Raw genomic sequence first — 23,054 nt, 5'->3', positions numbered from 1 at the left:
GGCGAGTTCGTTTACTGGGTACTCCGCATGAGCCAGACATATTGCAAGATTTCAATGCCATCAGAGCATTTATTGCGAAGGAATGCTGTAAACATATTAAACAGCATTAAATTTAAAACGCATCATCCGGTGAAGTCGTCAATTGGACATTATCCTTGACACCCATAAAACAATTTCACCAGGAAAAAGTAAATCTGACATTATATCACTCAGGGTCGCCAGATCAACCTTTTCATAGACGTTCTTCACATCCAGAGCCGCAGCAATAAAGACATCGTTGATGTAGCCGCATTTGGATTTACCTGCAGAATAAGTATCACAGCTTGCAAGGAGAACTTTGTACTCATCAGTGAATTTATTGATTCGAAACTTGGTCATTGAATTAAGCAGTTTGGCAAATACATTAATGAGAGCAATTCAGTGTCCTTTAGTGTTTTGGGCATGAGTACCACCCTAATAATAGACCATTCCTCAGCCGGACTTAATTGGCCGGACTTCCGGCGCCAATCAGCGTATATACTGGTGAGTAATATTGTCAGACCTATTATTTCCGAGTTATCACAATCTCGGCAGATGCCGGATTTTACCTAATACTAGCACTAAGTGCCAAGCATTTAGGCTCGGACGATCCTACCTACTTAAAAACTAAAGGAGCACTGGTGGTGGTGGCCGGTGGTAGGTCAGTGGGAGAATCCGTCGAGTACTCCCCGCAACATCGAGCACGTATGCAGAATGGTGTACTTCTGCATGGTTTGAACCAGACTGTGCAAAAGTCCCAGGACATCAAGGGAAGCCGTCAGCGACTTAGCTGTAGCTGACAATATTATGGGAACTACAACCACCCGCTCGAGACGCCAAATTTCTTTGATTTCTCGAGCCAATGGCTCATAGTTCACCTTCTTTTCCACGTATTTCCGTTCAATGTTGTTATTATGGGGGATAGCAACATCAATAATATACGCGGAGCGACCCGTCTTGTCAACTAACAGTACGTCAGGCTTGTTGTGTGCGGTATGGCAATCAGTCAGAACTTGCCGGTCCCAATACATGCTGTAAGCAGAACTATCAAGTACTGCTTGCGGCTCATATCGATAAACCGGATATGTTTCCGTGATCAGCCCATACTTGTATGCAAGGTTTTGATGGATAACCTTACATACAGCATTATGCCTGGTGATGTATTGCACCGGTGCCATAGCAGCACAGCCAGAAATGAGATGGTCTAACGTCTCTAACGCCGAGCCACACATTCTGTACTGGTCGTTCTACACTCATTCTTTCATGATGAGTCGGGTGGCGAACACGCCGTCCTGAATGGCATACATGAACCCCTCCGTCTCAGCAAAGAGCTAACCAGCACACATATCTGTACGACAAATGAAAATCGACAATGGTTGCCAAATACAATCCACGAATTTATCGTGCATTGCCCTTGACTTCCATTCATCGATCCGCTCTTGGTCCGACTTCACCCCACTCAGAGGATTGAAAGAACGATCCTTCAAGTTAAGTGGAGTCAGTCCACAATCTGCCTTACAGACAGCCGCATGCAAAGGACTCGCCTGCTCTTTGCTGTAAAAATAAGCGCGCAGCGACTTGGCGATGATGTTGTGCCGCCACGTCAACCACGCCCCTACCTCCGATGTCACGGGGCAGGTTCATCCACTCTACGGCAGACTTTGGATGATGCATTCGGAATTTGGACATAGTTGTCCGTATCCGCGGCTGGACGTTTTCCAGATCGGTCTTCGTCCACGGCAATATTCCGAATGCATAAGCCAGTCAAGGGATAGCGAATACATTCAACGCGCTCATTTTATTCTTCCCCGAGAGATGCGATTTCAGCACCAGCTTTACACGTTGCAGGAATTCGGACAGTAGAGCTTCCTTCAGATCACCAACTCGAGCATGGGTTCCTTGCAGAATTCCTAGGTACTTGTAGAAGTCTGTCTCGGTCATAGCTTCGATGTGGAGGTCACCAATGCTATGCCAGGCATGCGGCTCGTGATGACCTTTGCGGAAGGCTTGGATTCGACACTTGTCTAATTCAAACTCCATCCGAATATCACGACTGAACATGTCTATTATTCGCAACAGACTTCTAAGATAGTTGTCAGTACCAGCATACAGCTTGATGTCATCTAGGTACATCAAGTGTGTCAGTTCGCACTTAGCACGTAGACCATATTTTATTGCAAAACCATGCCCTCTAGCATCATTCAGTAGCCATGAAAGGGGGTTCAGTGCCATACAAAACCAAAGGGGACTCAACGAATCCCCTTGGAAGATGCCCCTCCGTATACGGATGGGCTCTGAGGTATTAGCACCCTCAGATGTACGCACCGATAAGGTGGTATGCCACCCTTCCATGACTGTCGCCAAAAACTTTATTAGTTTCGGATCAATGCGATACAGATGTAGGATGTCGATTAGCCAGGAATGCGGAACGCTATCAAAAACCTTGGCATAATCGATATAGCAACTGAAGAGGTTTCTTTGGCCTCTAGTTGCTTGTCCTACAACTATCGAGTCGAATGAGTTGCTCTTTGCAACCCCTTGACCCAACTCGGCAGCCCTTCTGCTCCTCGGACAGAATATTGTTGGTCTCGAGGTGCGCATTGATCCTTCCACTAATAATGGACATGATGAATTTGTAGAGGGTTGGTAAGCAAGTGATCGGTCTTGTGTCTGCGGGGTCCTGCACCGTGTCCTTCTTAGGGATAAGGTAGGTAATCCCCGCAGTGAGAAAAGGTGGAAATTCCTCCGGCCGACTCATGACCCCATTTATACTGCGTGCCAACCGACTGTGTACGCTGGTAAATTTCTTATACCAGAAATTCTGCACCCGATCCAGACCTGGGCTCCTCCAGTTCTTCGAGATGTTTATGGCACGTCGAACTTCCTCTTCGATAACATCCACAAAATTCATGCGAGGTGTATTGGCATGGCGGGTGCCTTCGGCGGTGATCCACTCAGCATGCTGGGCGGGTAACCCCCAAAGTCCACCCCAATACTCTTTCGCTTCCGTCACCGAGACCTGTATTGTCTGGGCGCTCTGTTGGGATTCGTTGAGAGATCTGAAAAAGCTCCGCTGGTTCCTCGCGTATGTTGCATTCTGGACACGTCTGGAATAACTTTCGCCATACCGTCGTAACCGACTGCATATGACAGAAAGTTTCTGTTTTAGTGTGTCCAGAATTTCAACTACGGGTGTCTCACAGGGGATGGCATAGTTTCGGTAAACCCTCTGCACTTTATTTCTCACCCGTCGGTTGGCACTGCCAGTGCTGATCTGAATCAGTCTAGCAATGTCCTGCCTTAGTGAGTCCCGCCGACGTTCCAGACGAATTTTCCATGGTGGATCCCTTTTGTCACTCAAACCAATAACACGAAAGCGAATCTTCTGACCGTGCAATCTGATAGCCGCAACTGCACCACAATACACAAATGAATGTAGTTGCAGCAGCGACATATCAGCACACAGTCGAGATGCAATCTCATCATTGATTTGAGATAGAATTCCCGGAGTTGCTGGAGATGCATAGAGCCTGGGAATACCTGGTCTATGCACACGCTCTTTGGAATTCGTCCCGAACCTCAGCGGAAACCTCAGCTGGACGGTGGAGAAGAGTGCTTCGGCGAGTACTGAACCTGTTACCTGCAGTGCGGCGTGGTGTTGTTGATGCCGCCGCCTCTGCCCCCATCTACTCTCGGTCACCAGTTTCCCCGATGACTTCAAGTCGAACACGTTCCCTGATGGTGGCCGGGATTGTGTCGCTGCGAGTAATAAAGCGGTACTGGTCTGCGCTCGACGAATCTCTGGTGCAATAAGGGGCGGTAAGATGTTGTACCTGCACCCGCCGTTATTTCGTAGTAGGAGCGGATGATGAAGAGGTTCATTTCAGTCCATTTCATCCGCTTCCTGCTGAAGAAAATTATTATTATTAATAACAAAATTAAAGACTGTCAAACGGAACCAAATTAATTTTTTGCCTCCAGATTCCGGTTTTTCGACTTGTTCTAAAATTTGACACAAAATAAGAAGGTTGTAAAATTTTGTATGTAAGAAGTTGGACACTCTTTTTTTATTTTATTAAAATACAGAACTAGTTTTTGGACTTATATATGTAACTTTCTAACAAATGAATAAAAAAATCATAATAACCTTCTCCTGTAGATAGAAGATGCAGATGATATAGCTCCATGTTTTTGATTCTTACAACAATTGCAAGCACAACACTGTGAACAATTATTTCCCATTTCGCACTTTTCACCAAAACTTAGTAGGACATACACCTCTCACCACTTTTTCTTTAAAAATATAATATCAACACTGCAGTATTTACTATGTATAAGACTCTGAATTCAGCCGCCCCAATGTTTGGCAAATTCTCATAAAAATATTTAGATCAAATAGAATTGCGAATTGGAAATAATACAAAAAATAATAAGTTCCATGTTGAAAGAATTCTCGACTCAAATAATTAATAAATAATTCATCTTAAAATTTCCAATGGGAAAATTTCTAACGGTGGCATTTTTCACGCATCAGATAGGAAGGGACTTTCCGGTTAAAACAAAGCAAACCAAGGTGATGGTTCTTTGTTACGTTTACGTTTGCTAGAAAAAAGCTTTCCCTCTAATATGTAATAGTAAATAACAAGAAGTAATTACTTATTCCCCATAATTTGTCATCATGTCAATTTAAAAGTGACCGAAAATTCAGGCATCCTGACATGACCATAAAAAATTGCTTGTTTCTGGCTTTGAAGTGCAAATGCATAAGAGGATAGTCTCGTATATAGTGAAATAAAAGTCACATACTATATGTACATCCAGTTTCGAAAATAATATTGGCTTCGTATCTACTAGAAAGGTTTTGAATCTTCTGGATAAGTTGATGTGGAAAGTGGGGCGGAACCTATTACTTGCACTTGAACTTCAACTTTATTCAGTAAATAACTTTTCATATCTCGACATATGTACATAAAGTTTGTTCAAAATATATATAAGACCTAATTAATTTTCACACAGATCTACCTATCTAATCGACAATTTCATCGGTTTAGAACTAACTAGAAGAAGAATTTAAGCGAACTCTAAAATGAAAGTGATTAAACTTTCTGTCCAATACCAATACGACTCTCTCATAGCTCAGGCCTTTCTAAACCCGAAAATTAATTATTTGCGCAACGTTTCGTAATAATCTAAATTTAATATTCCTACGTAGCTAACGAGAAAATTTGTTTTGACAAAGAAACAAAGTAGACACTGCAGCAGAAGGTACACATTTAGATATTCAATGGAGACAGATATTTAAAAACACACTCGCTTCGAAACAGCGTCAGCTATTTTTGAACTGCTCGCTAAAATGCCAGAGACTTTTATGTTAAAATATACGTTATTTCGCCTTAAAACATATTCAAAGGATTAATAATCTGCTGTTTTGATGATGTCGCGGCCAGTGCACTTCACTTTCGACACAGCACATGTCGTAGGCATCACTAATTGAAGGATTTCCCGGGAAAACATTGCCGGAGAAAATCACTCTTTTCCGGGACTAAATTTAGAAAATCCAAAACAGTAGAGCTGTGAGGCTTGGATAACCGCACGATATCCTTCGCAAACCGTTGAACCGATCGTGTAAATATGCAACGTTGCATTTCCAAAAATCATTTACCATCTTGAAGCGTTCAACTAAGATAGGACATTTATTTGGCTACAGTATTTCCGCAATGGAATGAAACCACGAAACACACGGAAGGGGGAGAATATGTGGCACCCGCAATAAGTGACAAATTTCGACTGAGCTTTCTGAAAATCTCGAAGATCAGAGAGGAAGTCATCCTAACTTGAAAGATAGATTTCAATAAGCCAACATGTAAAATGTTTGCGTCCAAACCATGAAACTGTGTTAGCGACGATGGACGCAAACAAAATTTATTTTTAAACTCTGCGGGAACAATTTCTCTTGTGATCTCACCGATCTATTACAAAAAGGTCCCGTTGGTATTCATAGATGTGTCCAATGGAGCACGAACTCTCAAATACAATGCCGCGAGGGAACGCCGTCCGCGAAATCAACATGGCATAATAACATGAATTTAGTCAGACCTGATAGTTTACTCATAAGCTCACCATTCATGATAATGACGAAGTAAGCTACTTCATATATAGTATATACTATGTAGGAGTGTGAACGGGGAAAGTCCAGTCCAATTATTCTATTTTTATTGGGCAGCTATACCAATAGGACCACTGGATGAGATTTTCCATTAAATCGTTTGGGTAGTTTGTTTGTACAATGGTGCACATAGATAAATAGGTACATATGTCACGCATATCGTGGAAAATGTGACATTTTCGTACGCGTTTGCAAATCTATACAATTAGAATAAATTTTATTGACAGTCTGGAACATGCCCTTGTAACGCAGCGTTCTGGTCTCCGAGAATTGCTGCACCTACTCCCACCTTCCAAACGACTAGTATGGCAAAGAACAAAAATTGTAAATTTTAAGGATGAAAGGAGATTAGCTTGGTTCACAAAGCTAATCCTCTTCTCCTTCCTGTCTTATTATTTCCTTATCCTTAATGTGATGTCAACGCTCACCACATATGCTGGGGAAGTTCAAACATCAATGCAAGAGGATCGAGACTACTGGAGTATCTAGTAGGAACCGATTTGCAGATCCTAAATGTGGGTAATGAACCCACTTTCTTCAACGTGGTCAGGCGAGAGGTCATCGACATCACGGTGCCATCTCCTGACATCGCGGCTCTGATCGGAGAGTGGAGAGTATCAAACGATGTCACACTCTCGGATCACAGACGCATTGATTTCGTTATGGGCATGGATCCACCTCCACCCACTCCATTTCGGAATCCGAGGAAGACAGATTGGGTAATGTATCAAACAGAATTGAGCGCCCAAATCACGATCCCTGGGAAGCGCATCAAATCCATTACTGGAATTGAGAAGACAACCCAGATGATCACAACTAACATGAGAGAAGCTTTCGAAGAAAGCTGTCCACTCAAGATGCCAAAGAAGGGTAAAACACCATGGTGGAACTCGGATTTGGCAAAACAGAGGCGAACGATAAGGATGTTCCTCAATCGTGCCCTGAAGGGTGAATCAAGCACTAGCTGCAATCGCTATAAAGAGGCACAGAAGGCTCTAAAGAAGAGCATAAGATTGACCAAACGATCATCTTGGAGACGCTTTTGCGAAGAGTCTAACTCTCTTGAGGCAACCTCAAAGCTGAAGCGGATTCTGGTCAAAGAACGTAGCCAGAAACTGGATTATTTACGTTTACAGAATGGGAAGTACACTGAAAGCGATGAAGAAACGGCAAATCATTTGCTTGAAGTACACTTCCCAGGCAGCATCCAAAATCTAATCTCGGGACCAACAGGTGCATACAGCTCTCAACCGAGAGACTGGAATCTGGCGTGCAAAGTAGTATCACTGAAGCGAGTGAAATGTGCATTTAACTCATTCCATAGATACAAGTCTGCAGGTCCGGATGGCATCATCCCTGTGCTAGTAATAGAAGGAATGGATGCCATGGGTCTACATATTCGGAATATATATCGTGCAAGCCTAGCAAACGCTTATATTCCAATTAAATGGCGGGAAGTGAAGGTGTTGTTCATTCCCAAACCAGGAAAACCCACCTACACAGACGCAAAAAGCTTTCGACCGATCAGCCTAACGTCCTTTCTGCTAAAAGGACTAGAAAGACTAGTAGATCGGTTCATAAGGGATACACACATTCCTAAATGGCCACTTCACCATAGGCAACCCGCCTACCAGAAAGGCAAATCCACGGAGACAGCACTCCATGAACTTACAGCAAAAATTGAAAAGGCGATGTCCGGAAAAGAATACGCCTTAGGCGCATTCATGGACATCGAAGGTGCCTTCAATTATGCCTCATTCGCGGCAATTTGTGATGCGGCAAGACAGCATGGAATCGAACCGCTGCTAATCAGTTGGATCCTTCACATGCTAGAGTGGAGAAAAATCCACATATCGGTCGGCGAGAAGTCTATTGAAGCAGGATGTCTCAGGGGCTGCCCACAGGGAGGGGTTCTCTCTCCACTGTTATGGCTCTTGGTAATGGATACGCTGCTGTGGCTCCTGGAGGACAAAAAAGTCTTCGCGCAAGCATTTGCGGACGACCTAGCCGTAATAATTACCGGCAAGATTGCGGACACCGTATGTGACCGCTTGAACGCAACACTACATGTAATCCACAGCTGGTGCCTCCGCAATGGACTCACGGTGAACGCTAGGAAGACTGGACTAGTTATGTTCACTAGGAACGTCAGGTGGGGTAGTTATACGCTACCCACCTTAGCAAGGGCGGAAATCCAGCTGGCACAAACAGTCAAGTACTTAGGAGTACATTTCGACTCCAAGTTAACGTGGAAGCATCATATCCAAGAACAATACCAGAAATCCTGCAGATTGCTCTGGTGCTGTAGGAATGCGATATGTAAGACCTGGGGACTTTCACCTAAACGGATATACTGGATGTATACATCCATAATAAAACCCATTTTGATGTATGCATGCATCGTCTGGTGGCCAAGACTAAACTTTGCTAACAGCAGGAAGCTGCTGACGCAGATTCAAAGACTTAGTTGCCTAAGTATTACTGGAGCAATGAGTACTACGCCGACTGCGGCACTTGAAGCTATCCTAAATTTACCCCCCATTCACTTGGAGGTGAAACGGAAAGCGGCCAACGACGCATATAGGCTCGATACCATTGGGACGTGGAAAGGCGGCCAATCCAACGGGCATGCGTCTATCTGGAAATTCCTTGAAAAACATCCGGTAGCCCTGATGCCGACTGATCATATGGTTTCCAAATTCGTCTTTGAAAAGACATACACTGTCGTAATCACCGAAAGAGAAGAATGGTCGACAAGTGGCCATGAGTCTTTTCAGATTACAGACCTAATAATCTTCACCGACGGGTCAGTCACGGAGGATGGATCGGGTGCAGGCGTGTTCTCGGAGAATCCGATTATAGAAATGGCCCGACCTCTCGGAAAAATGACGACCATATTCCAGGCGGAGATATATGCCATTTCATTGGCAGCAGAAGAATGTCTGCGACAAAAATGGAGGGGTCGCACCATTCGAATCTGTTCCGACAGTCGGGCGGCATTATCAGCACTAAATGGCAACAACATATCAAGCAAGTTGGTGTGGAGTTGTCATCAGGTGCTGCTGAAACTTGGCCGATTGAACGAAACATTCCTGATGTGGGTGCCGGGGCACTCTAACATCGCCGGCAATGAGGGGGCTGACAGACTAGCTCGCCGAGGGTCTGGATCCACAATGGTGGGGCCAGAACCAGCTCTTGGAATCCGACCATCTACTGTCAAGTCTACTCTGAAGGGTGAAATTGCAAGGATTCACGCAACCGAGTGGAAAAATTTGGACTCTTGCCGGCAAGCGAAAATCGTTGTGAAGGAGCCTAGGGCCACCAGAGCGGCATTTTTGTTGTCTCTTAAGAAGTAGGACATGAAGTAGGGCTTTTGACGGGACACGGCCCATAAACTACCATATGGAAAAGATTGGGGTAGTGGTTTCGGCTGTGTGCAGCCAATGTGAGGAGGAGGAGACTGCCCTGCACTTTTTATGCAGCTGCCCGGCATCCTCAGATCTCAGACGAAGACACCTTGGCAAGGTTTTCTTCAATGAAGAATCTGCGCACTCTCTGCCTCTGGAGAATGTTCTCAGATTCGCTAAAGCCTGCGAACACCGTAGGCTGGAAGCCATTGAATAGGCAACTGCGGGGATAGTACAATGGGCCTAATAATGGCCTGAGGGCTCGGAGCTGCGGCTCCTCCCAGTTAACTAAACTGAACTAAACTAACTAACTCCTTATCCTTAATGTCCTTCATTTTCTGTTTTTTAAGTAGTAAAACTATGCTCAAGTTTCATTGTCATTCACTTTTCAAATTACGGCTACTATATTTGAAGGAAAAATCTTACACCGTCGCATTTTTGCTGCACCCAAAGGTCACTCAGAAGTAGAAACAGATTCGCTACCATAAATTTATAGGTGGGAATGAAGTGAGTACATTTCATATATGCTTCGCGGCGTCGTAGGAGCGTGGGGTAAAAACATACGAGATTCCCTAAAATCGCATAATTTATCCAACTTTGATAGTTTCTTTATTCCGGGCCCCCGAGAAAACTCCGTGCCCCCATCTACCAGACTGATTTTATGGCTTCAACTTATTTCAACAAAAACGAAGAAAGCGAAGAGGTAAAATTTAAATATTTTTCGCAACAAATTAGGTTCGCTTACCAAGTAAACTCTAACGGCTCCTCATCAGTTGGGCAATCAACTTTTACAAATAAAATGCCTCGTTCGTTAACAGCACACCGAACTACTTCACTCGAGTTCTCATTGAATTGAATTAAACCTTTAGCATTATCCTCGAGAGGTAGTGATGCGTAACTCAATTCATCTGAAAAAAAAAGAGAATTATAAAAATTCTATATAATTTATGGTTTCTACACATATATTCTATTCAATAGAAAAATGAAAATCAAAATATTATTTGAAACAAAAATTATGTTAAATCGGAGATCGGTAGAAGATTTTGTCGTTCTCTTAAACAAAATATTTTCGGTATACATTTTATCATCATCATCATCAGCAGCGTAACGACCGGTATCCGGTCTAGGCCCCGCTTAATAAGGAACTCCAGGCATCCTGGTTTCCGCCGAGGTCCATCAATTCGATATCCCTACAAGCTGTCTGGCGTCCTGGCCTACACCGTCGTGCCATCTCAAGCAGGGTCTGCCTCGTCTTCTTTTTCTACCACAAATATTGCCCTTATAGACTTTCCGGGCGAATCATCCTCATCCATACGGATTAAATGACCCGCTCACCGCAACCTATTGAGCGGGATTTTATCTACAACCAGACGGTCATGGTATCGCTCATAGATTTCGTCATTATGTAGGGTACGGAATCGTTAATCCTCATGTAGGAAAATTCTTCAGAGGTTTTTTCTCTCGAACGCAGCTAAGAGTTTGCAATTTTTCTTGAAGAACCCAAGTCTCCCAGAAATGCATGAGGACTGAAAAGATCATTCTTCTACAGTAAAAGTTTGACCCTATGGTGAGACATTTCAGGCGGAAAAGTCTTTGTAAGCTGAAATAGGCTCTGTTGACTGCCAACAACTGTGCGCGGATTTCATTGTCGTAGCTGTTATCGGTTGTGATTGTTATTTGACCAGATTTGATGTTGTTGGTTGATTGGTTTTTGGTATTGACGTTGCACACTTTCATTAATATGCAGCCCAAGATCTCACGCCACCTGCTCAATCTGGATGAAGACAGTTTGTACGTCTCGGATGTCGAGATCGTCAGCATAGGCCAGTATTCGGATGGACTTAAAGAGGATCGTGCCCCTCGCATTTACCTCAGCATCATAGATCACTTTCTCCAGGCCCAGGTTAAAGGGGACGCATGATAGGGCAGCCCCTTGCCTTAGACCGGTGTTGATGTCGAATGGTCTCGAGATTGATCCTGGGTTCGCACATTGATCAGGGTCAACCTAGTCATTCTTACAAATTTGGTCGGGATACCGAATTCTCTCATGGCCCTGGCTATGCTATCATAGGCGGTTTTAAAGTCGTTAAAAAGATGGCGTATTTCAACAGTTTTGCAATCGTTTGCCGCTGAGAAATCTGATTTGTTACTGATTTGCCTGGAATAAAGCCTCTTGGTATGGGTCAGTGATATTCTGGACATATGGGGCTATCCGACCTAGCAATATAGCGGAGAATATTTTATAAATGGTACCCAGCAACGTGATACTTCGATAATTGCTAAACTGTGTGATATCTCCCTTTTTCTGCATGAGACAGATAATGCCTCTTTGACAGTCGTCAAGCATTGATTCGCTGCTCCACACTTTGAGCATAAGTTTATGAACCAATTGATGTAATTGGTCGTCTCCACATTTAACCAATTTAGCTGTAATTCCATCGACTTATGATTTTTAACACGATGAATTGCACAGACTGTTTCTTCTATGCTTGGTGGTGGCAGTATTTGTCAGTTGGCGGGACCTCCAACTCGCCGATGTTCTGGTTGTTAAGCAGTTCATCAAAATACCCAACCTATAGCTCTAATATGTCCATTATGTCGGAAATCAGATTTCCCTCTTTGTCTCGGCAGGATGAAGATCGTGGTGTATAAGACTTCATCCTGCTGACTTGGTAAAACTTCCGCGCCTAGTGCGGTTGCTCTCTGCACTTTTCGAGTTTACAGACCCAGGCTTCCTTTTCCATCTGTGAAGTCGCTTTTCCGCTCGATGGAGTTCGTAATACGTTTCCGCGTGCCCGTGTCCTTTGAGAATGCAATATTACTCGGTATGCGGCATTCTTTCGTTCTGTTGCTAACTCACATTTATCGTCGAACCAGCCGTTTTTGCACCTGGGTTCTAGTATGTTTGTGACCGTATCAATGATAACGTTCGTCAGGCGATTGTGAAGATCATTTGTTGATGTTTCATCTCCAGGATCTCTGTTGACTGCGGTTATTGCGTCATCTATTTCGCCTTTATAGGTGTTATGGAGGGCTGTACTGTCGATCACTTCGGTGTTAACTCTCACCTGATTATTAGAAGGGATTCGAGGTGGTGTTTTTATTCCACCCCCTGAACAATGCCAACGAGATAGTGATCCGAGTCAATATTGGCCTCCCTATATATTCTGACAATCATCAAAGCTGATTGATTGATTGAAAGTGGTCCCGTCTGGAGAGGCCCACAGTTTTTTGTAGAACGCTTTTTGCGCAAACCAGGTACTTCCAACAACCATTTTGTGTGACATTGCTAATTGAATAATCCCCAGTCCATTGGTATCCTTGCGTGAGCTATGTTAGCCAACGTATCGCCTAAATACAAGCTCCGCCCCTACTTGGGTGCTAAAATTCCCAAGCATGAATATATCTAAGTATGATTTTGATATCATAGGGTTCATTCTACTGTTTCGTAAAATATATCCTTCTCCAACTTTGCAGTCTCCTCTGTAGAGGCGTGAGTGTTAATGAGGCTTATATTTCTAAATTTGCCTCTCAAGCGAAAAGTGCATTCGCTTATGTTTTCAAAGCCAACAACAAATAAATACAAACATGGGAAAGGCGGATCGGTATCGGATCGGAACTAGAAATTAAATCTTTCACTGCATTAGCCAGGTTTCATAGTTTACATATGTCCACCAACTTTCGTACCAATAGTTGCAATAATTTCAATGATTGTGGATAACAACTAATGGAACCAGCCGCTGTTTCACTTATCATCTTTGTCTACTCCCAAATAATTGAATCTGATTTATAATTAAGTAAAAAAGTTAGAACGAAATAAATGCTCTCAGGTGGTCCCCGATCCAGTTACTAACTACTCCTAATAATGCTTAACCTACATATTCGGACGAGTACCGGCTTTTACTTTCAGTGTGTTATGCACCTATAAAAATTAGTAATTTTTGATTCTGTCTAATAAATTAATTCCAAAAACTAAAAAAATATACATATACATATACATATTTTGGGAGCTAGATTTCATAATGATGCGCTATCCTGAACACTTTTTGGCGAATAAATCACAAAATCATTTCTAAGAATTCCAGTAAAATATGTTATAATATGTAGAGTTCTGGTGGAATACATAAGAATAAAGTTCTAGTGAAATATGACCGACATACTATACTACATATAATAAATGGGCCTCTCCAGACGGGATCACTTTCAACCAAATTGACCACGTGTTGATCGAACGCCGCCACCCCTCAGCCTTGATGAATGTCAGAACATATAAGGGGGGCAATATAGACTCGGATCACTATCTCGTTGGCATGGTGCTCCGAGCTCGAATAACAATACCACCTAAAATCCCCTCTGACAATCAGGTGAGAGTGAACACTGAAGCCATCCACAACACAACCCTCCGCGACACCTATAAGAGGGAAATGGATGCCGCAATAACCGCAGTCAACAGAGGACCTGGAGATGAAGCATCAACTAATGATCTTCACAACCACCTGAAGAACGTTATCATGGATACGGCCACAAATATACTTGGCCCCAGCCGCAAAAGGAGTCGGAACGGCTGGTTTGACGATGAATGTAAGCTCGCAACGGAACGGAAGAATGCCGCATACCGAGTAATGTTGCATTCTCAAAGAACGCGGGCACGCGCAGAGACTTTTCATGAACTCCGTCGAGCGGACAAGCGACTTCACAGACGGAAAAAGGAAGCCTGGGAGAACCAACAAGTCTGTGAACTAAAAAAGTACAGGGAGCAACCGCACCAGGCGCGCAAGTTTTACCAACAAGTCAGCAGGATGAAGCCTTATACACCTCGATGCTCATCCTGCCGAGACAAAGAGGGAAATCTGATTTCCGACAGAATGGGCATATTAGAGCGATGGGTTGAGTACTTTGATGAGCTACTGAACAACCAGAACATCGGCGAGCTGGAGGTCCCGCCAACTGAAGACGACGGACAAATACTGCCACCACCAAGTTTAGGAGAAACAGTCCGTGCAATTCATCGGCTAAAAAATCATAAGTCGCCAGGAGCCGATGGAATTACAGCCGAATTGGTTAAATATGGAGGCGACCAGTTACACCAAGTGGTTCATCAACTTGTGCTCAAGGTATGGGACAGCGAATCAATGCCTGACGATTGGCAACGAGGCATTATCTGTCTCATACATGAAAAGGGAGATATCACACAGTGCAGCAATTATAGAGGTATAACGTTGCTGAGTACCATCTATAAGATATTCTCCACTATCTTGCTAGGCCGGATAGCCCCATACGCCCAGAACATCATTAGCCCATACCAAAGGGGCTTCACTCCAGGCAAATCAGCAACAGATCAGATTTTCTCTCTGCGGCAGGCGATGGAAAAACTGTTGGAATATGGACAACAGTTGCACCATCTGTTCATCGACTTTAAAGCCGCTTATGATAGCATAGCCAGGGTAAAACTGTACACGGCCATGGGAGAATTCGGTATCCCGACGAAATTAATAAGACTGACTAGGCTGACCCTGACCAATGTACAAGGCCAGATAAAAGCAGCAGGATCACTCTCAAGACCATTCGACATCAATAACGGTCTACGACAAGGGGATGCGCTATCATGCGTCCTCTTTAACCTGGCCCTCGAGAAAGTGATCCGTGATGCTGAGGTGAAAGCAAGAGGTACGATCCTCTTCAAGTCCACCCAACTACTGGCCTATGCTGACGATATCGACATCATGGGAAGAACCACCCGAGACGTAAAAACTGCCTTCATCCAGATCGAGCAGGCGGTAATCGGCGCGAGATCTTGGGCTGCACATCAATGAAGGCAAGACAAAATATATGGTGGCAACGTCAGCACCGAAGACGAATCAACCAACAACATCAAACCGCACTGGTCAAACACAAACACGATCAAGAATAAGGATGGGAGAATACAACTTTGAGACCGTTGACAATTTCTCCTATCTAGGGTCGAAAGTCACAACCGATAACAACTACGATGATGAAATCCGCGCACGGTTGTTGTCAGCCAACAGAGCATATTTCAGCTTACAAAGACTGTTCCGTTCGAAACGTCTCACCATAGGGTCAAAGCTCTTACTGTACAAGACTATGATCTTGCCAGTCCTCATGTATTCCTCGGAAACTTGGGTTCTTAGCAAGAAAAATTGCGAACTCTTGGCCGCGTTCGAGAGAAGAATCCTCCGAAGAATTTTTGGCCCCCTACATGAGGATGGACGATTCCGTAGCCTACACAATGACGACTAGGTTTAAACTATAAATTAAAATGAACTTTCAACGTATCTGTACGCAAAATGTTGATCAAATATCGTTACTTCATGTAAATAAAGCTGCTCCTTGCCTATTAATTTTAGGCTTGACTGTAAGTAGCAGGCGCACTGGAGGAGTCCTGGTTTCATAAAGGTGCAGAATTTCTGGAACGAAAAATGCACTAGTATACACGGTTGATTGCACATGGCATAAATCAGGGTATTAATCAGCTGCAGGAATTTCCACCTTTTCTGACTGCGAGATTACCTTATCCCCCCCCCCCCCGCAACCACAAGACCGATTACTTTCTTACGAACCCTCTGCAAGTTTATAACCATCATTATTATATGAAGCGTCAATACACGCCTCGAGGCCGACAAGATTCTGTCCAAGGTGGATCAAAGGGTGGAGGAACTCATTATCGATTTGTTGTAATACAGGCAACTAACGGCTAAAGAAATATCTTTAGATATATAGATGATGCCAAGGCTTTTGACAGCGTACTGCATCCTTGAATAATCGATGTCTTACGTCTATATCGCATGGATCCCAAATTAATAAAGTTTTTGACGACAGTTATGGGAGGGTGACATACCAGTCAGTGAGCTCATCTAAGGGTACCAACACTCAGAGCCCACCCGCATGCGGAGAGGCATCTTCCAGGGAAATTCGTTGAGTCCTCTTTGGTTTTGTATGGCACTGAACCCTTCCCATGGCTACTAAATGATGCTAGAGCGCATAGTTTGAAAATCAAAGATACCCTAATGTAGCCTATGTGCTAAGTGCGAGCTAACACACTTGATGCAATTGCAACAAGTTGTATGCTGGTACTGATGATTACTTAAGGCGTCTGCTGTGAATACATGTTTATTTGGATGGAACTTGGTTTAGACAAGTGAAGAATCCAAGACATCCGGAAAGATTATCACGAGCCGCATACCGGGCATTGCATTCACACCGAATCTATGAGGGTCTCCGTCCAACTCGAGTTGGTAATTTGAAGGACGCTCTAATTTGCGAATTTGCTAGTACTCACGCCGTAGCTCTCAGAAATCGTCCAGCGGCGAATACTGGACTACTATATCTAAATTCCGAAAGCGTCACCTAAAATCTGTAGTAGAACGGATGAACTTGTCCGGTGACATCGGAGTTAAGGGTGTGGTTGATATTGCGGTATACCATCACTGTCAAATCGGCTCACTCTGTACTTATTTTTACAGCAAGGTGCAGACGAGTCCCTTGCATGGGACCCTTTGTAAGGCAAATTGCGGACTGACTCCACTTAACTTGAAGGATAAATCTTTCAAGTCTATGAGTAAGATCTTTCAAGTACGAGGAGCGGATCGATGAATAGAAGCAATCTACGGTAAACAAGTGGATTGATTTTGGCAGTTATTTGTCGATTTGCATGAGGATGGACGATTCCGTCCATACCATGACCGTCCGGTTGTGGACAAAATCCGGCTCAATAGGTTACGGTGGGCGGGTCACTTAATCCGTATGGATGAAGATGATCCCACCCGGAAAGTCTATAAGGGCAATATCTATGGTAGGAAAAGAAGACGAGGCAGACCCTGCCTAAGATGGAGCGATGGCGTGGGTCAGGACGCCAGACAGCTTTTAGGGATATCGAATTGGTGGACCTCGGCGCAAAACCGGGATGTCTGGAGTTCCTTATTAAGGCAGGCCTAGACCGGATACCGGTTGTTGCACCGTTGATGATGATGAATTTTTCTGGAAAAACATGCACCTCCTCTTGGATTAAGGAACCAGAGCGCGAACAAAGCAAGTCTGTGTCACCGCTATCGGAAAGAAAAAGTGCTTTCTACACTTGTGTCGCAAAAAACACACGCGAAGAAGAAATAGTAGAATTTTACAGGATATTACATGATTGAGAGCCGTAGTGAACTGCCTTTCTCCTTCATAAGCTGTTCTTCATCATGGATGGAGAGCCTTCTCTGAAGTTTACCATCAACGTATTTTTTAGAGAGTATTTTTATTGTGGGAATAAAAATGTTGGAAATGGTTATGGCTAATTTGATATAAAAAGGTTTTATTAACCCTCACTCGTTACACTTTCAAATATATTCCTTAAGGATCTTAAAAGCAATGCAAAACCATGCCAATCTCTAAGAACGTCTATATTTGCTCCTAATTTTTCGGCGGAGAATTTCAAAGATGAAGATCCAGTAAATTGCTTTGAATAGTACTTTGCTTCCAAGACTCAACAAGGATATCACAAAGGAAGACATACATTAGCTATATTATTCATGTGTTGATATTCGCATTTTTATAGACAACAATTCCTATTCCTCAAGTGAAGTTAACACATTTGCTTCTTAAAGTTATTATTAGAATATTTAGTGCAAGATTCAATTTTCCCCGCTCTACGTCGAATATACCGAAAATGATCAATTCGGCATAGTTTGGTGCGCGTTGTAAGCAATACGCTTTTAAAAATATTCAACATTAAGGAAACGTTTTGAATTGTGTTGTGCTCTCGCTTTTATAGTGATTTGTCACTTCCCATCCAAAAACAGAATGGATAGCACCGCGTTAGATATGGCGATTTATAAATAAAGTGAGCAACGACTCACTCTAGCGTTGGTCGAATAGTAATCCGAAAAACAATCTATTTTGACGAAACCAGCACCCGGGCGGCTTCTCTTTTAAACCTGCATTGATCGTTAATGAACTTTTGAGGGAGATTCGGATGTTCCATCGCTCTGGAAGCCCATTCGTTATGCAATTCTTATGAATTCAGATTCAGTATAAAAAACGGGTGGGGAGATATTAGCCTGGCTATTTTTAGAAAAAAAAAAAACATCATGGAAAGAGCAAATTTTATTTGCTGGGTTTTGAAAGATTAATCTTTGCCCCAACGAGAATTGCGACGTTTTGTTTTAGAAACCAAGAAGCAATGGAATTTCTTCAAAATTTTCTTCCGTCCTCGAGGGAGATGTTGACACCTCTACGGAGATTACTCGTCTAGTAAAGTATTATTATTATATTGGCTTTCAGGGTATGCATTTTTAAAAGATGGCTTTGTTTCTGTTGCGTAACCCAGTTTATAAATGCATGCATTGCAATAATCCGAATTTTCCATACCTAGCGATAATTCTGCTGGGATCTCTGCTAGCTTATCCATAATACTCTATGCCCACGTTTGCACTAATAAGCATAACTGAAAATCACTACAGGTTAAAACTGATTGCTGAACTCATAAAGATAATTCGCATCTTTTCTACTTTTCTAATACATCCGTACTTTTCGCATCAATTCGATTCGTTTCAAATCACAGACACTTTTCACGCATTTGGTCGTTTTCCCTATAAAAGCCGAAACTTTTCACTAGAACAAGTCACTCACTGGTTTTCGAGCAGAATTACGGTTCGGTTATTGTTAACGTCCATATACCTGGAGCCTAGTTATTCCCGCATGTACTGAAAGATGGAAGCCGGGAAATATGCTGGCTTCGTTCATATCCCGACACCACGAAGCCAGATGATACTATTCTTAATATTCTCTCCAAGCCACCAGGCGTTATTACAATCCATAGCGTACATTGCGCTACGAATACAGACATACGTTTGCAAGTCGAGCGCTCAATCTTCCCAACTTTACGCGAGCCATCTAAACATTTCTCATTTTCCTGAAAATTCTCATTTGCTATTTTCATCGATTGTAAGATGGAATAAGTATGTAACAACACAAATAAAATAAGTGAAGAAATTTCTCCGTGGCTAAACGCGAATTAGCGTTTAAGGTCGGGAAATGAGGATGGGGAGTGCAAGCCCTTTAATAAATACTTTTTTTTCCGGTTGCGCTTTAGTTATAGGACACGTCTTTTGCCATTAATGTGTGTATAATATCTTTTTCTATAAAAACGAAATAACCAATATGAATAATAACCGAAAAGGATTGCTTATAATTTTATAACGTAAAAAAAATAACACGAAAATTTGATCTTAGTGATGCTGACGATGACCGATGCAGATGAAAATATTAAAACAACAAAAATTAACTGTGGATTGTGGTTAAAAGATTATTATTAGAAAAAGCAATTATTAGAAGAAGTTGACCGAGGCGAACAAAAAGCCAATATAGATTATCCCTGCGTGTTGTTTTTGATTAACTTATGTGGGTGTAGTCGTAAATCATCAACTGTTAAGACTTGAGCTCACTTTCCCATCGAACATAAAATTTATTTGGTCAACAAAACCAAATAAAATACATATTTCAAGCCTATCCTGACTTGTTACAAATTGTGTTTCCTTTTTAAGGTTTTGTTTGTAAAACAAAACCTTATTAAAATCGGTTTACTGTCTGTCTGTCTGTCTGTCTGTCTGTCCGTCACACGCATTTTCTCGGAGACGGTTATAGCGATTGACACCAAATTTGGTAGAAAGGTGGGAACTATGAACGCTCACGCATATAGTGAGTTACATCCTCTTACGACGAATTTAAGGAGGGGGTCCCCATACATGCAAAAGGGGGGTGTAAATTTTTTTGTCATCAAATATAGTCATGTGGGGCATCAAATTAAAGGTTAGTACTTTTCGAAGCCGGTATTAGTTTTGACTTTTGCTGAAAAGGTGGGGAGTGCGGGGGGTTGAAAGTGGTCATTTTTTTAACGAACCCATTCTCAGGAACTACCCAACCGAAAAATCTGGAAAAAATCAGGTGCCTAGGCTCCGAAATACCCTCAATATCGATACCTGTTCAAATAAAGTTAATAAAAGTATATTAAAATAATTTTTAGTAATTGGCAGGAAGACCCCTCTTAAGTTCACCCTAGAACCACCAAATTTTGCAGCAATGTAGGCTACAGTATAGATCATGATCCTGCCAAATTTGGTGAAAATCGCACTATTACTAACAAAGTTATACTAGGTCAAATCTGCGCTCCTCTGCTAATTCAGGACTATGAATGTCAATATCACTTGAAAGTGGCTATTTTCACATAATATATGCATATTTTACGTGCTACATGCCAATGGGACAAATGCACACCCAAATCTCTTTATAAAAGAAATACACAAAACCTTTCATACCTGAAGCGTCTAGCTTCCGGTTTCCCGACTTGTTTTTGTTTGAGGTTGACTATAGGAAATATCACCCTTTTGCGTGAAATACGGCGACCAGTGAAAATTGGCCAATCACAATACATGCCGTACGCAGTAGTAAGCAGTAAGCATTGACTAACAGTGCGGTCAGAAATCAGATGATGGTCCAATATCTCTCTGACAGGACCACACATTCTGCACTATTCAGTCGCTACCAGCTCTTTCATCCCGGGTGGCAACCACGCCATCCTGAATAGCAAACATAAAACCCTCTGTCTGAGTAAAGAGCTCTCAGAACCAATTCACACGGTTACTGTTCAGTTACTGTAGAATTAATAGATAGAAAAATAGATTGGATTACGCATCCGGAATTTGGACAAAGGCAAGTGCTATAGGCTGTCATTTGAAGATGACGAAAATGGGGAAAAGCTCAAAAATCACTTTACGAGGATTTAAATGTTAATTTCTCGTTTAGTACTTACAAAATAATGAAAAGGAACCTGATTTGTGATCTTGAGATCTGAGGTTGTCAGCGTCTGAGGGCAAGTATATAGGCTGTGATTTGAAGATGACGAAAATGGGGGAAAAGCTGAAAAACCACTTTTCGAGGATTTAAACGCTAATTTCTCGTTTAGTACTTACAAAATAATGAAAAGGAACCTGATTTGTGATCTTGAGATCTGAGGGTATCAGTGTCTGAGGGCAAGTATATAGGCTGTCATTTGAAGATGACGAAAATGGGGGAAAAGCTGAAAAATCACTTTTCGTGGATTTAAACGTTAATTTCTCGCTTAGTACTTACAAAATAATGAAAAGGAACCTGATTTGTGATCTTGAGATCTGAGGGTATCAGTGTCTGAGGGCAAGTATATAGGCTGTGATTTGATGATGACGAAAATGAGGGAAAAGCTGAAAAATCACTTTTCGAGGATTTAAACGTTAATTTCTCGCTTAGTACTTACAAAATAATGAAAAGGAACCTGATTTGTGATCTTGAAATCTGAGGGCATCAGCGTCTGAGGGAAAGTGTATAGGCTGTGATTTGATGATGACGAAAATGAGGGAAAAGCTGAAAAATCACTTTTCGAGGATTTAAACGTTAATTTCACGCTGAGTACTTACAAAATAATGAAAAGGAACCTGATTTGTGATCTTGAGATCTGAGGGTATCAGCGTCTGAGGGCAAGTATATAGGCTGTGATTTGATGATGACGAAAATGAGGGAAAAGCTGAAAAATCACTTTTCGAGGATTTAAATGTTAATTTCTCGTTTAGTACTTACAAAATAATGAAAAGGAACCTGATTTGTGATCTTGAGATCTGAGGGTATCAGTGTCTGAGGGCAAGTGTATAGCCTGTCATTTGAAGATGACGAAAATGGGGGAAAAGCTGAAAAATCACTTTTCGAGGATTTAAACGGTAATTTCTCACTTAGTACTTACAAGATAATGAAAAGGAACCTGATTTGTGATCTTGAGATCTGAGGGCATTAGCGTCTGAGGGCAAGTGTATAGGCTGTCATTTGAAGATGACGAAAATGGGGGAAAAGCTGAAAAATCCCTTTTCGAGGATTTAAATGTTAATTTCTCGTTTAGTACTTACAAAATAATGAAAAGGAACCTGGTTTGTGATCTTGAGATCTGAGGGTATCAGCGTCTGAGGGCAAGTATATAGGCTGTCATTTGAAGATGACGAAAATGGGGGAAAAGCTGAAAAATCACTTTTCGTGGATTTAAACGTTAATTTCTCGCTTAGTACTTACAAAATAATGAAAAGGAACCTGATTTGTGATCTTGAGATCTGAGGGTATCAGTGTCTGAGGGCAAGTATATAGGCTGTGATTTGATGATGACGAAAATGAGGGAAAAGCTGAAAAATCACTTTTCGAGGATTTAAACGTTAATTTCACGCTGAGTACTTACAAAATAATGAAAAGGAACCTGATTTGTGATCTTGAGATCTGAGGGTATCAGCGTCTGAGGGCAAGTGTATAGCCTGTCATTTGAAGATGACGAAAATGGGGGAAAAGCTGAAAAATCCCTTTTCGAGGATTTAAACGTTAATTTCTCGCTTAGTACTTACAAAATAATGAAAAGGAACCTGATTTGTGATCTTGAGATCTGAGGGTATCAGTGT

At 42.3% G+C, this 23,054-nt stretch overlaps 1 protein-coding gene across 1 annotated transcript in view; it reads right to left on the bottom strand.

Moving 5' to 3' along the window:
• The window catches only part of LOC119661503, a gene marked incomplete at its 3' end in the record, with an annotated part of 47,582 nt that extends 28,247 nt beyond the window's left edge, over positions 1 to 19,335 (bottom strand). Inside the window, exons 1-2 of the mRNA XM_038070870.1 lie at positions 18,961 to 19,335; positions 10,337 to 10,499 (exon numbers count right to left, since the gene is read on the bottom strand). Of these exons, the coding sequence (XP_037926798.1) occupies positions 10,337 to 10,499; positions 18,961 to 19,000 (203 nt within the window). The remainder of the gene's footprint in view (positions 1 to 10,336; positions 10,500 to 18,960) is intronic.
• Between the last annotated feature and the right edge of the window lie 3,719 nt (positions 19,336 to 23,054).

The sequence above is a fragment of the Hermetia illucens genome, chromosome 1, assembly GCF_905115235.1.
Source record: "Hermetia illucens chromosome 1, iHerIll2.2.curated.20191125, whole genome shotgun sequence".
Lineage (NCBI taxonomy): Eukaryota > Metazoa > Arthropoda > Insecta > Diptera > Stratiomyidae > Hermetia > Hermetia illucens.
This window is presented reverse-complemented; position numbering and strand designations above follow the sequence as displayed.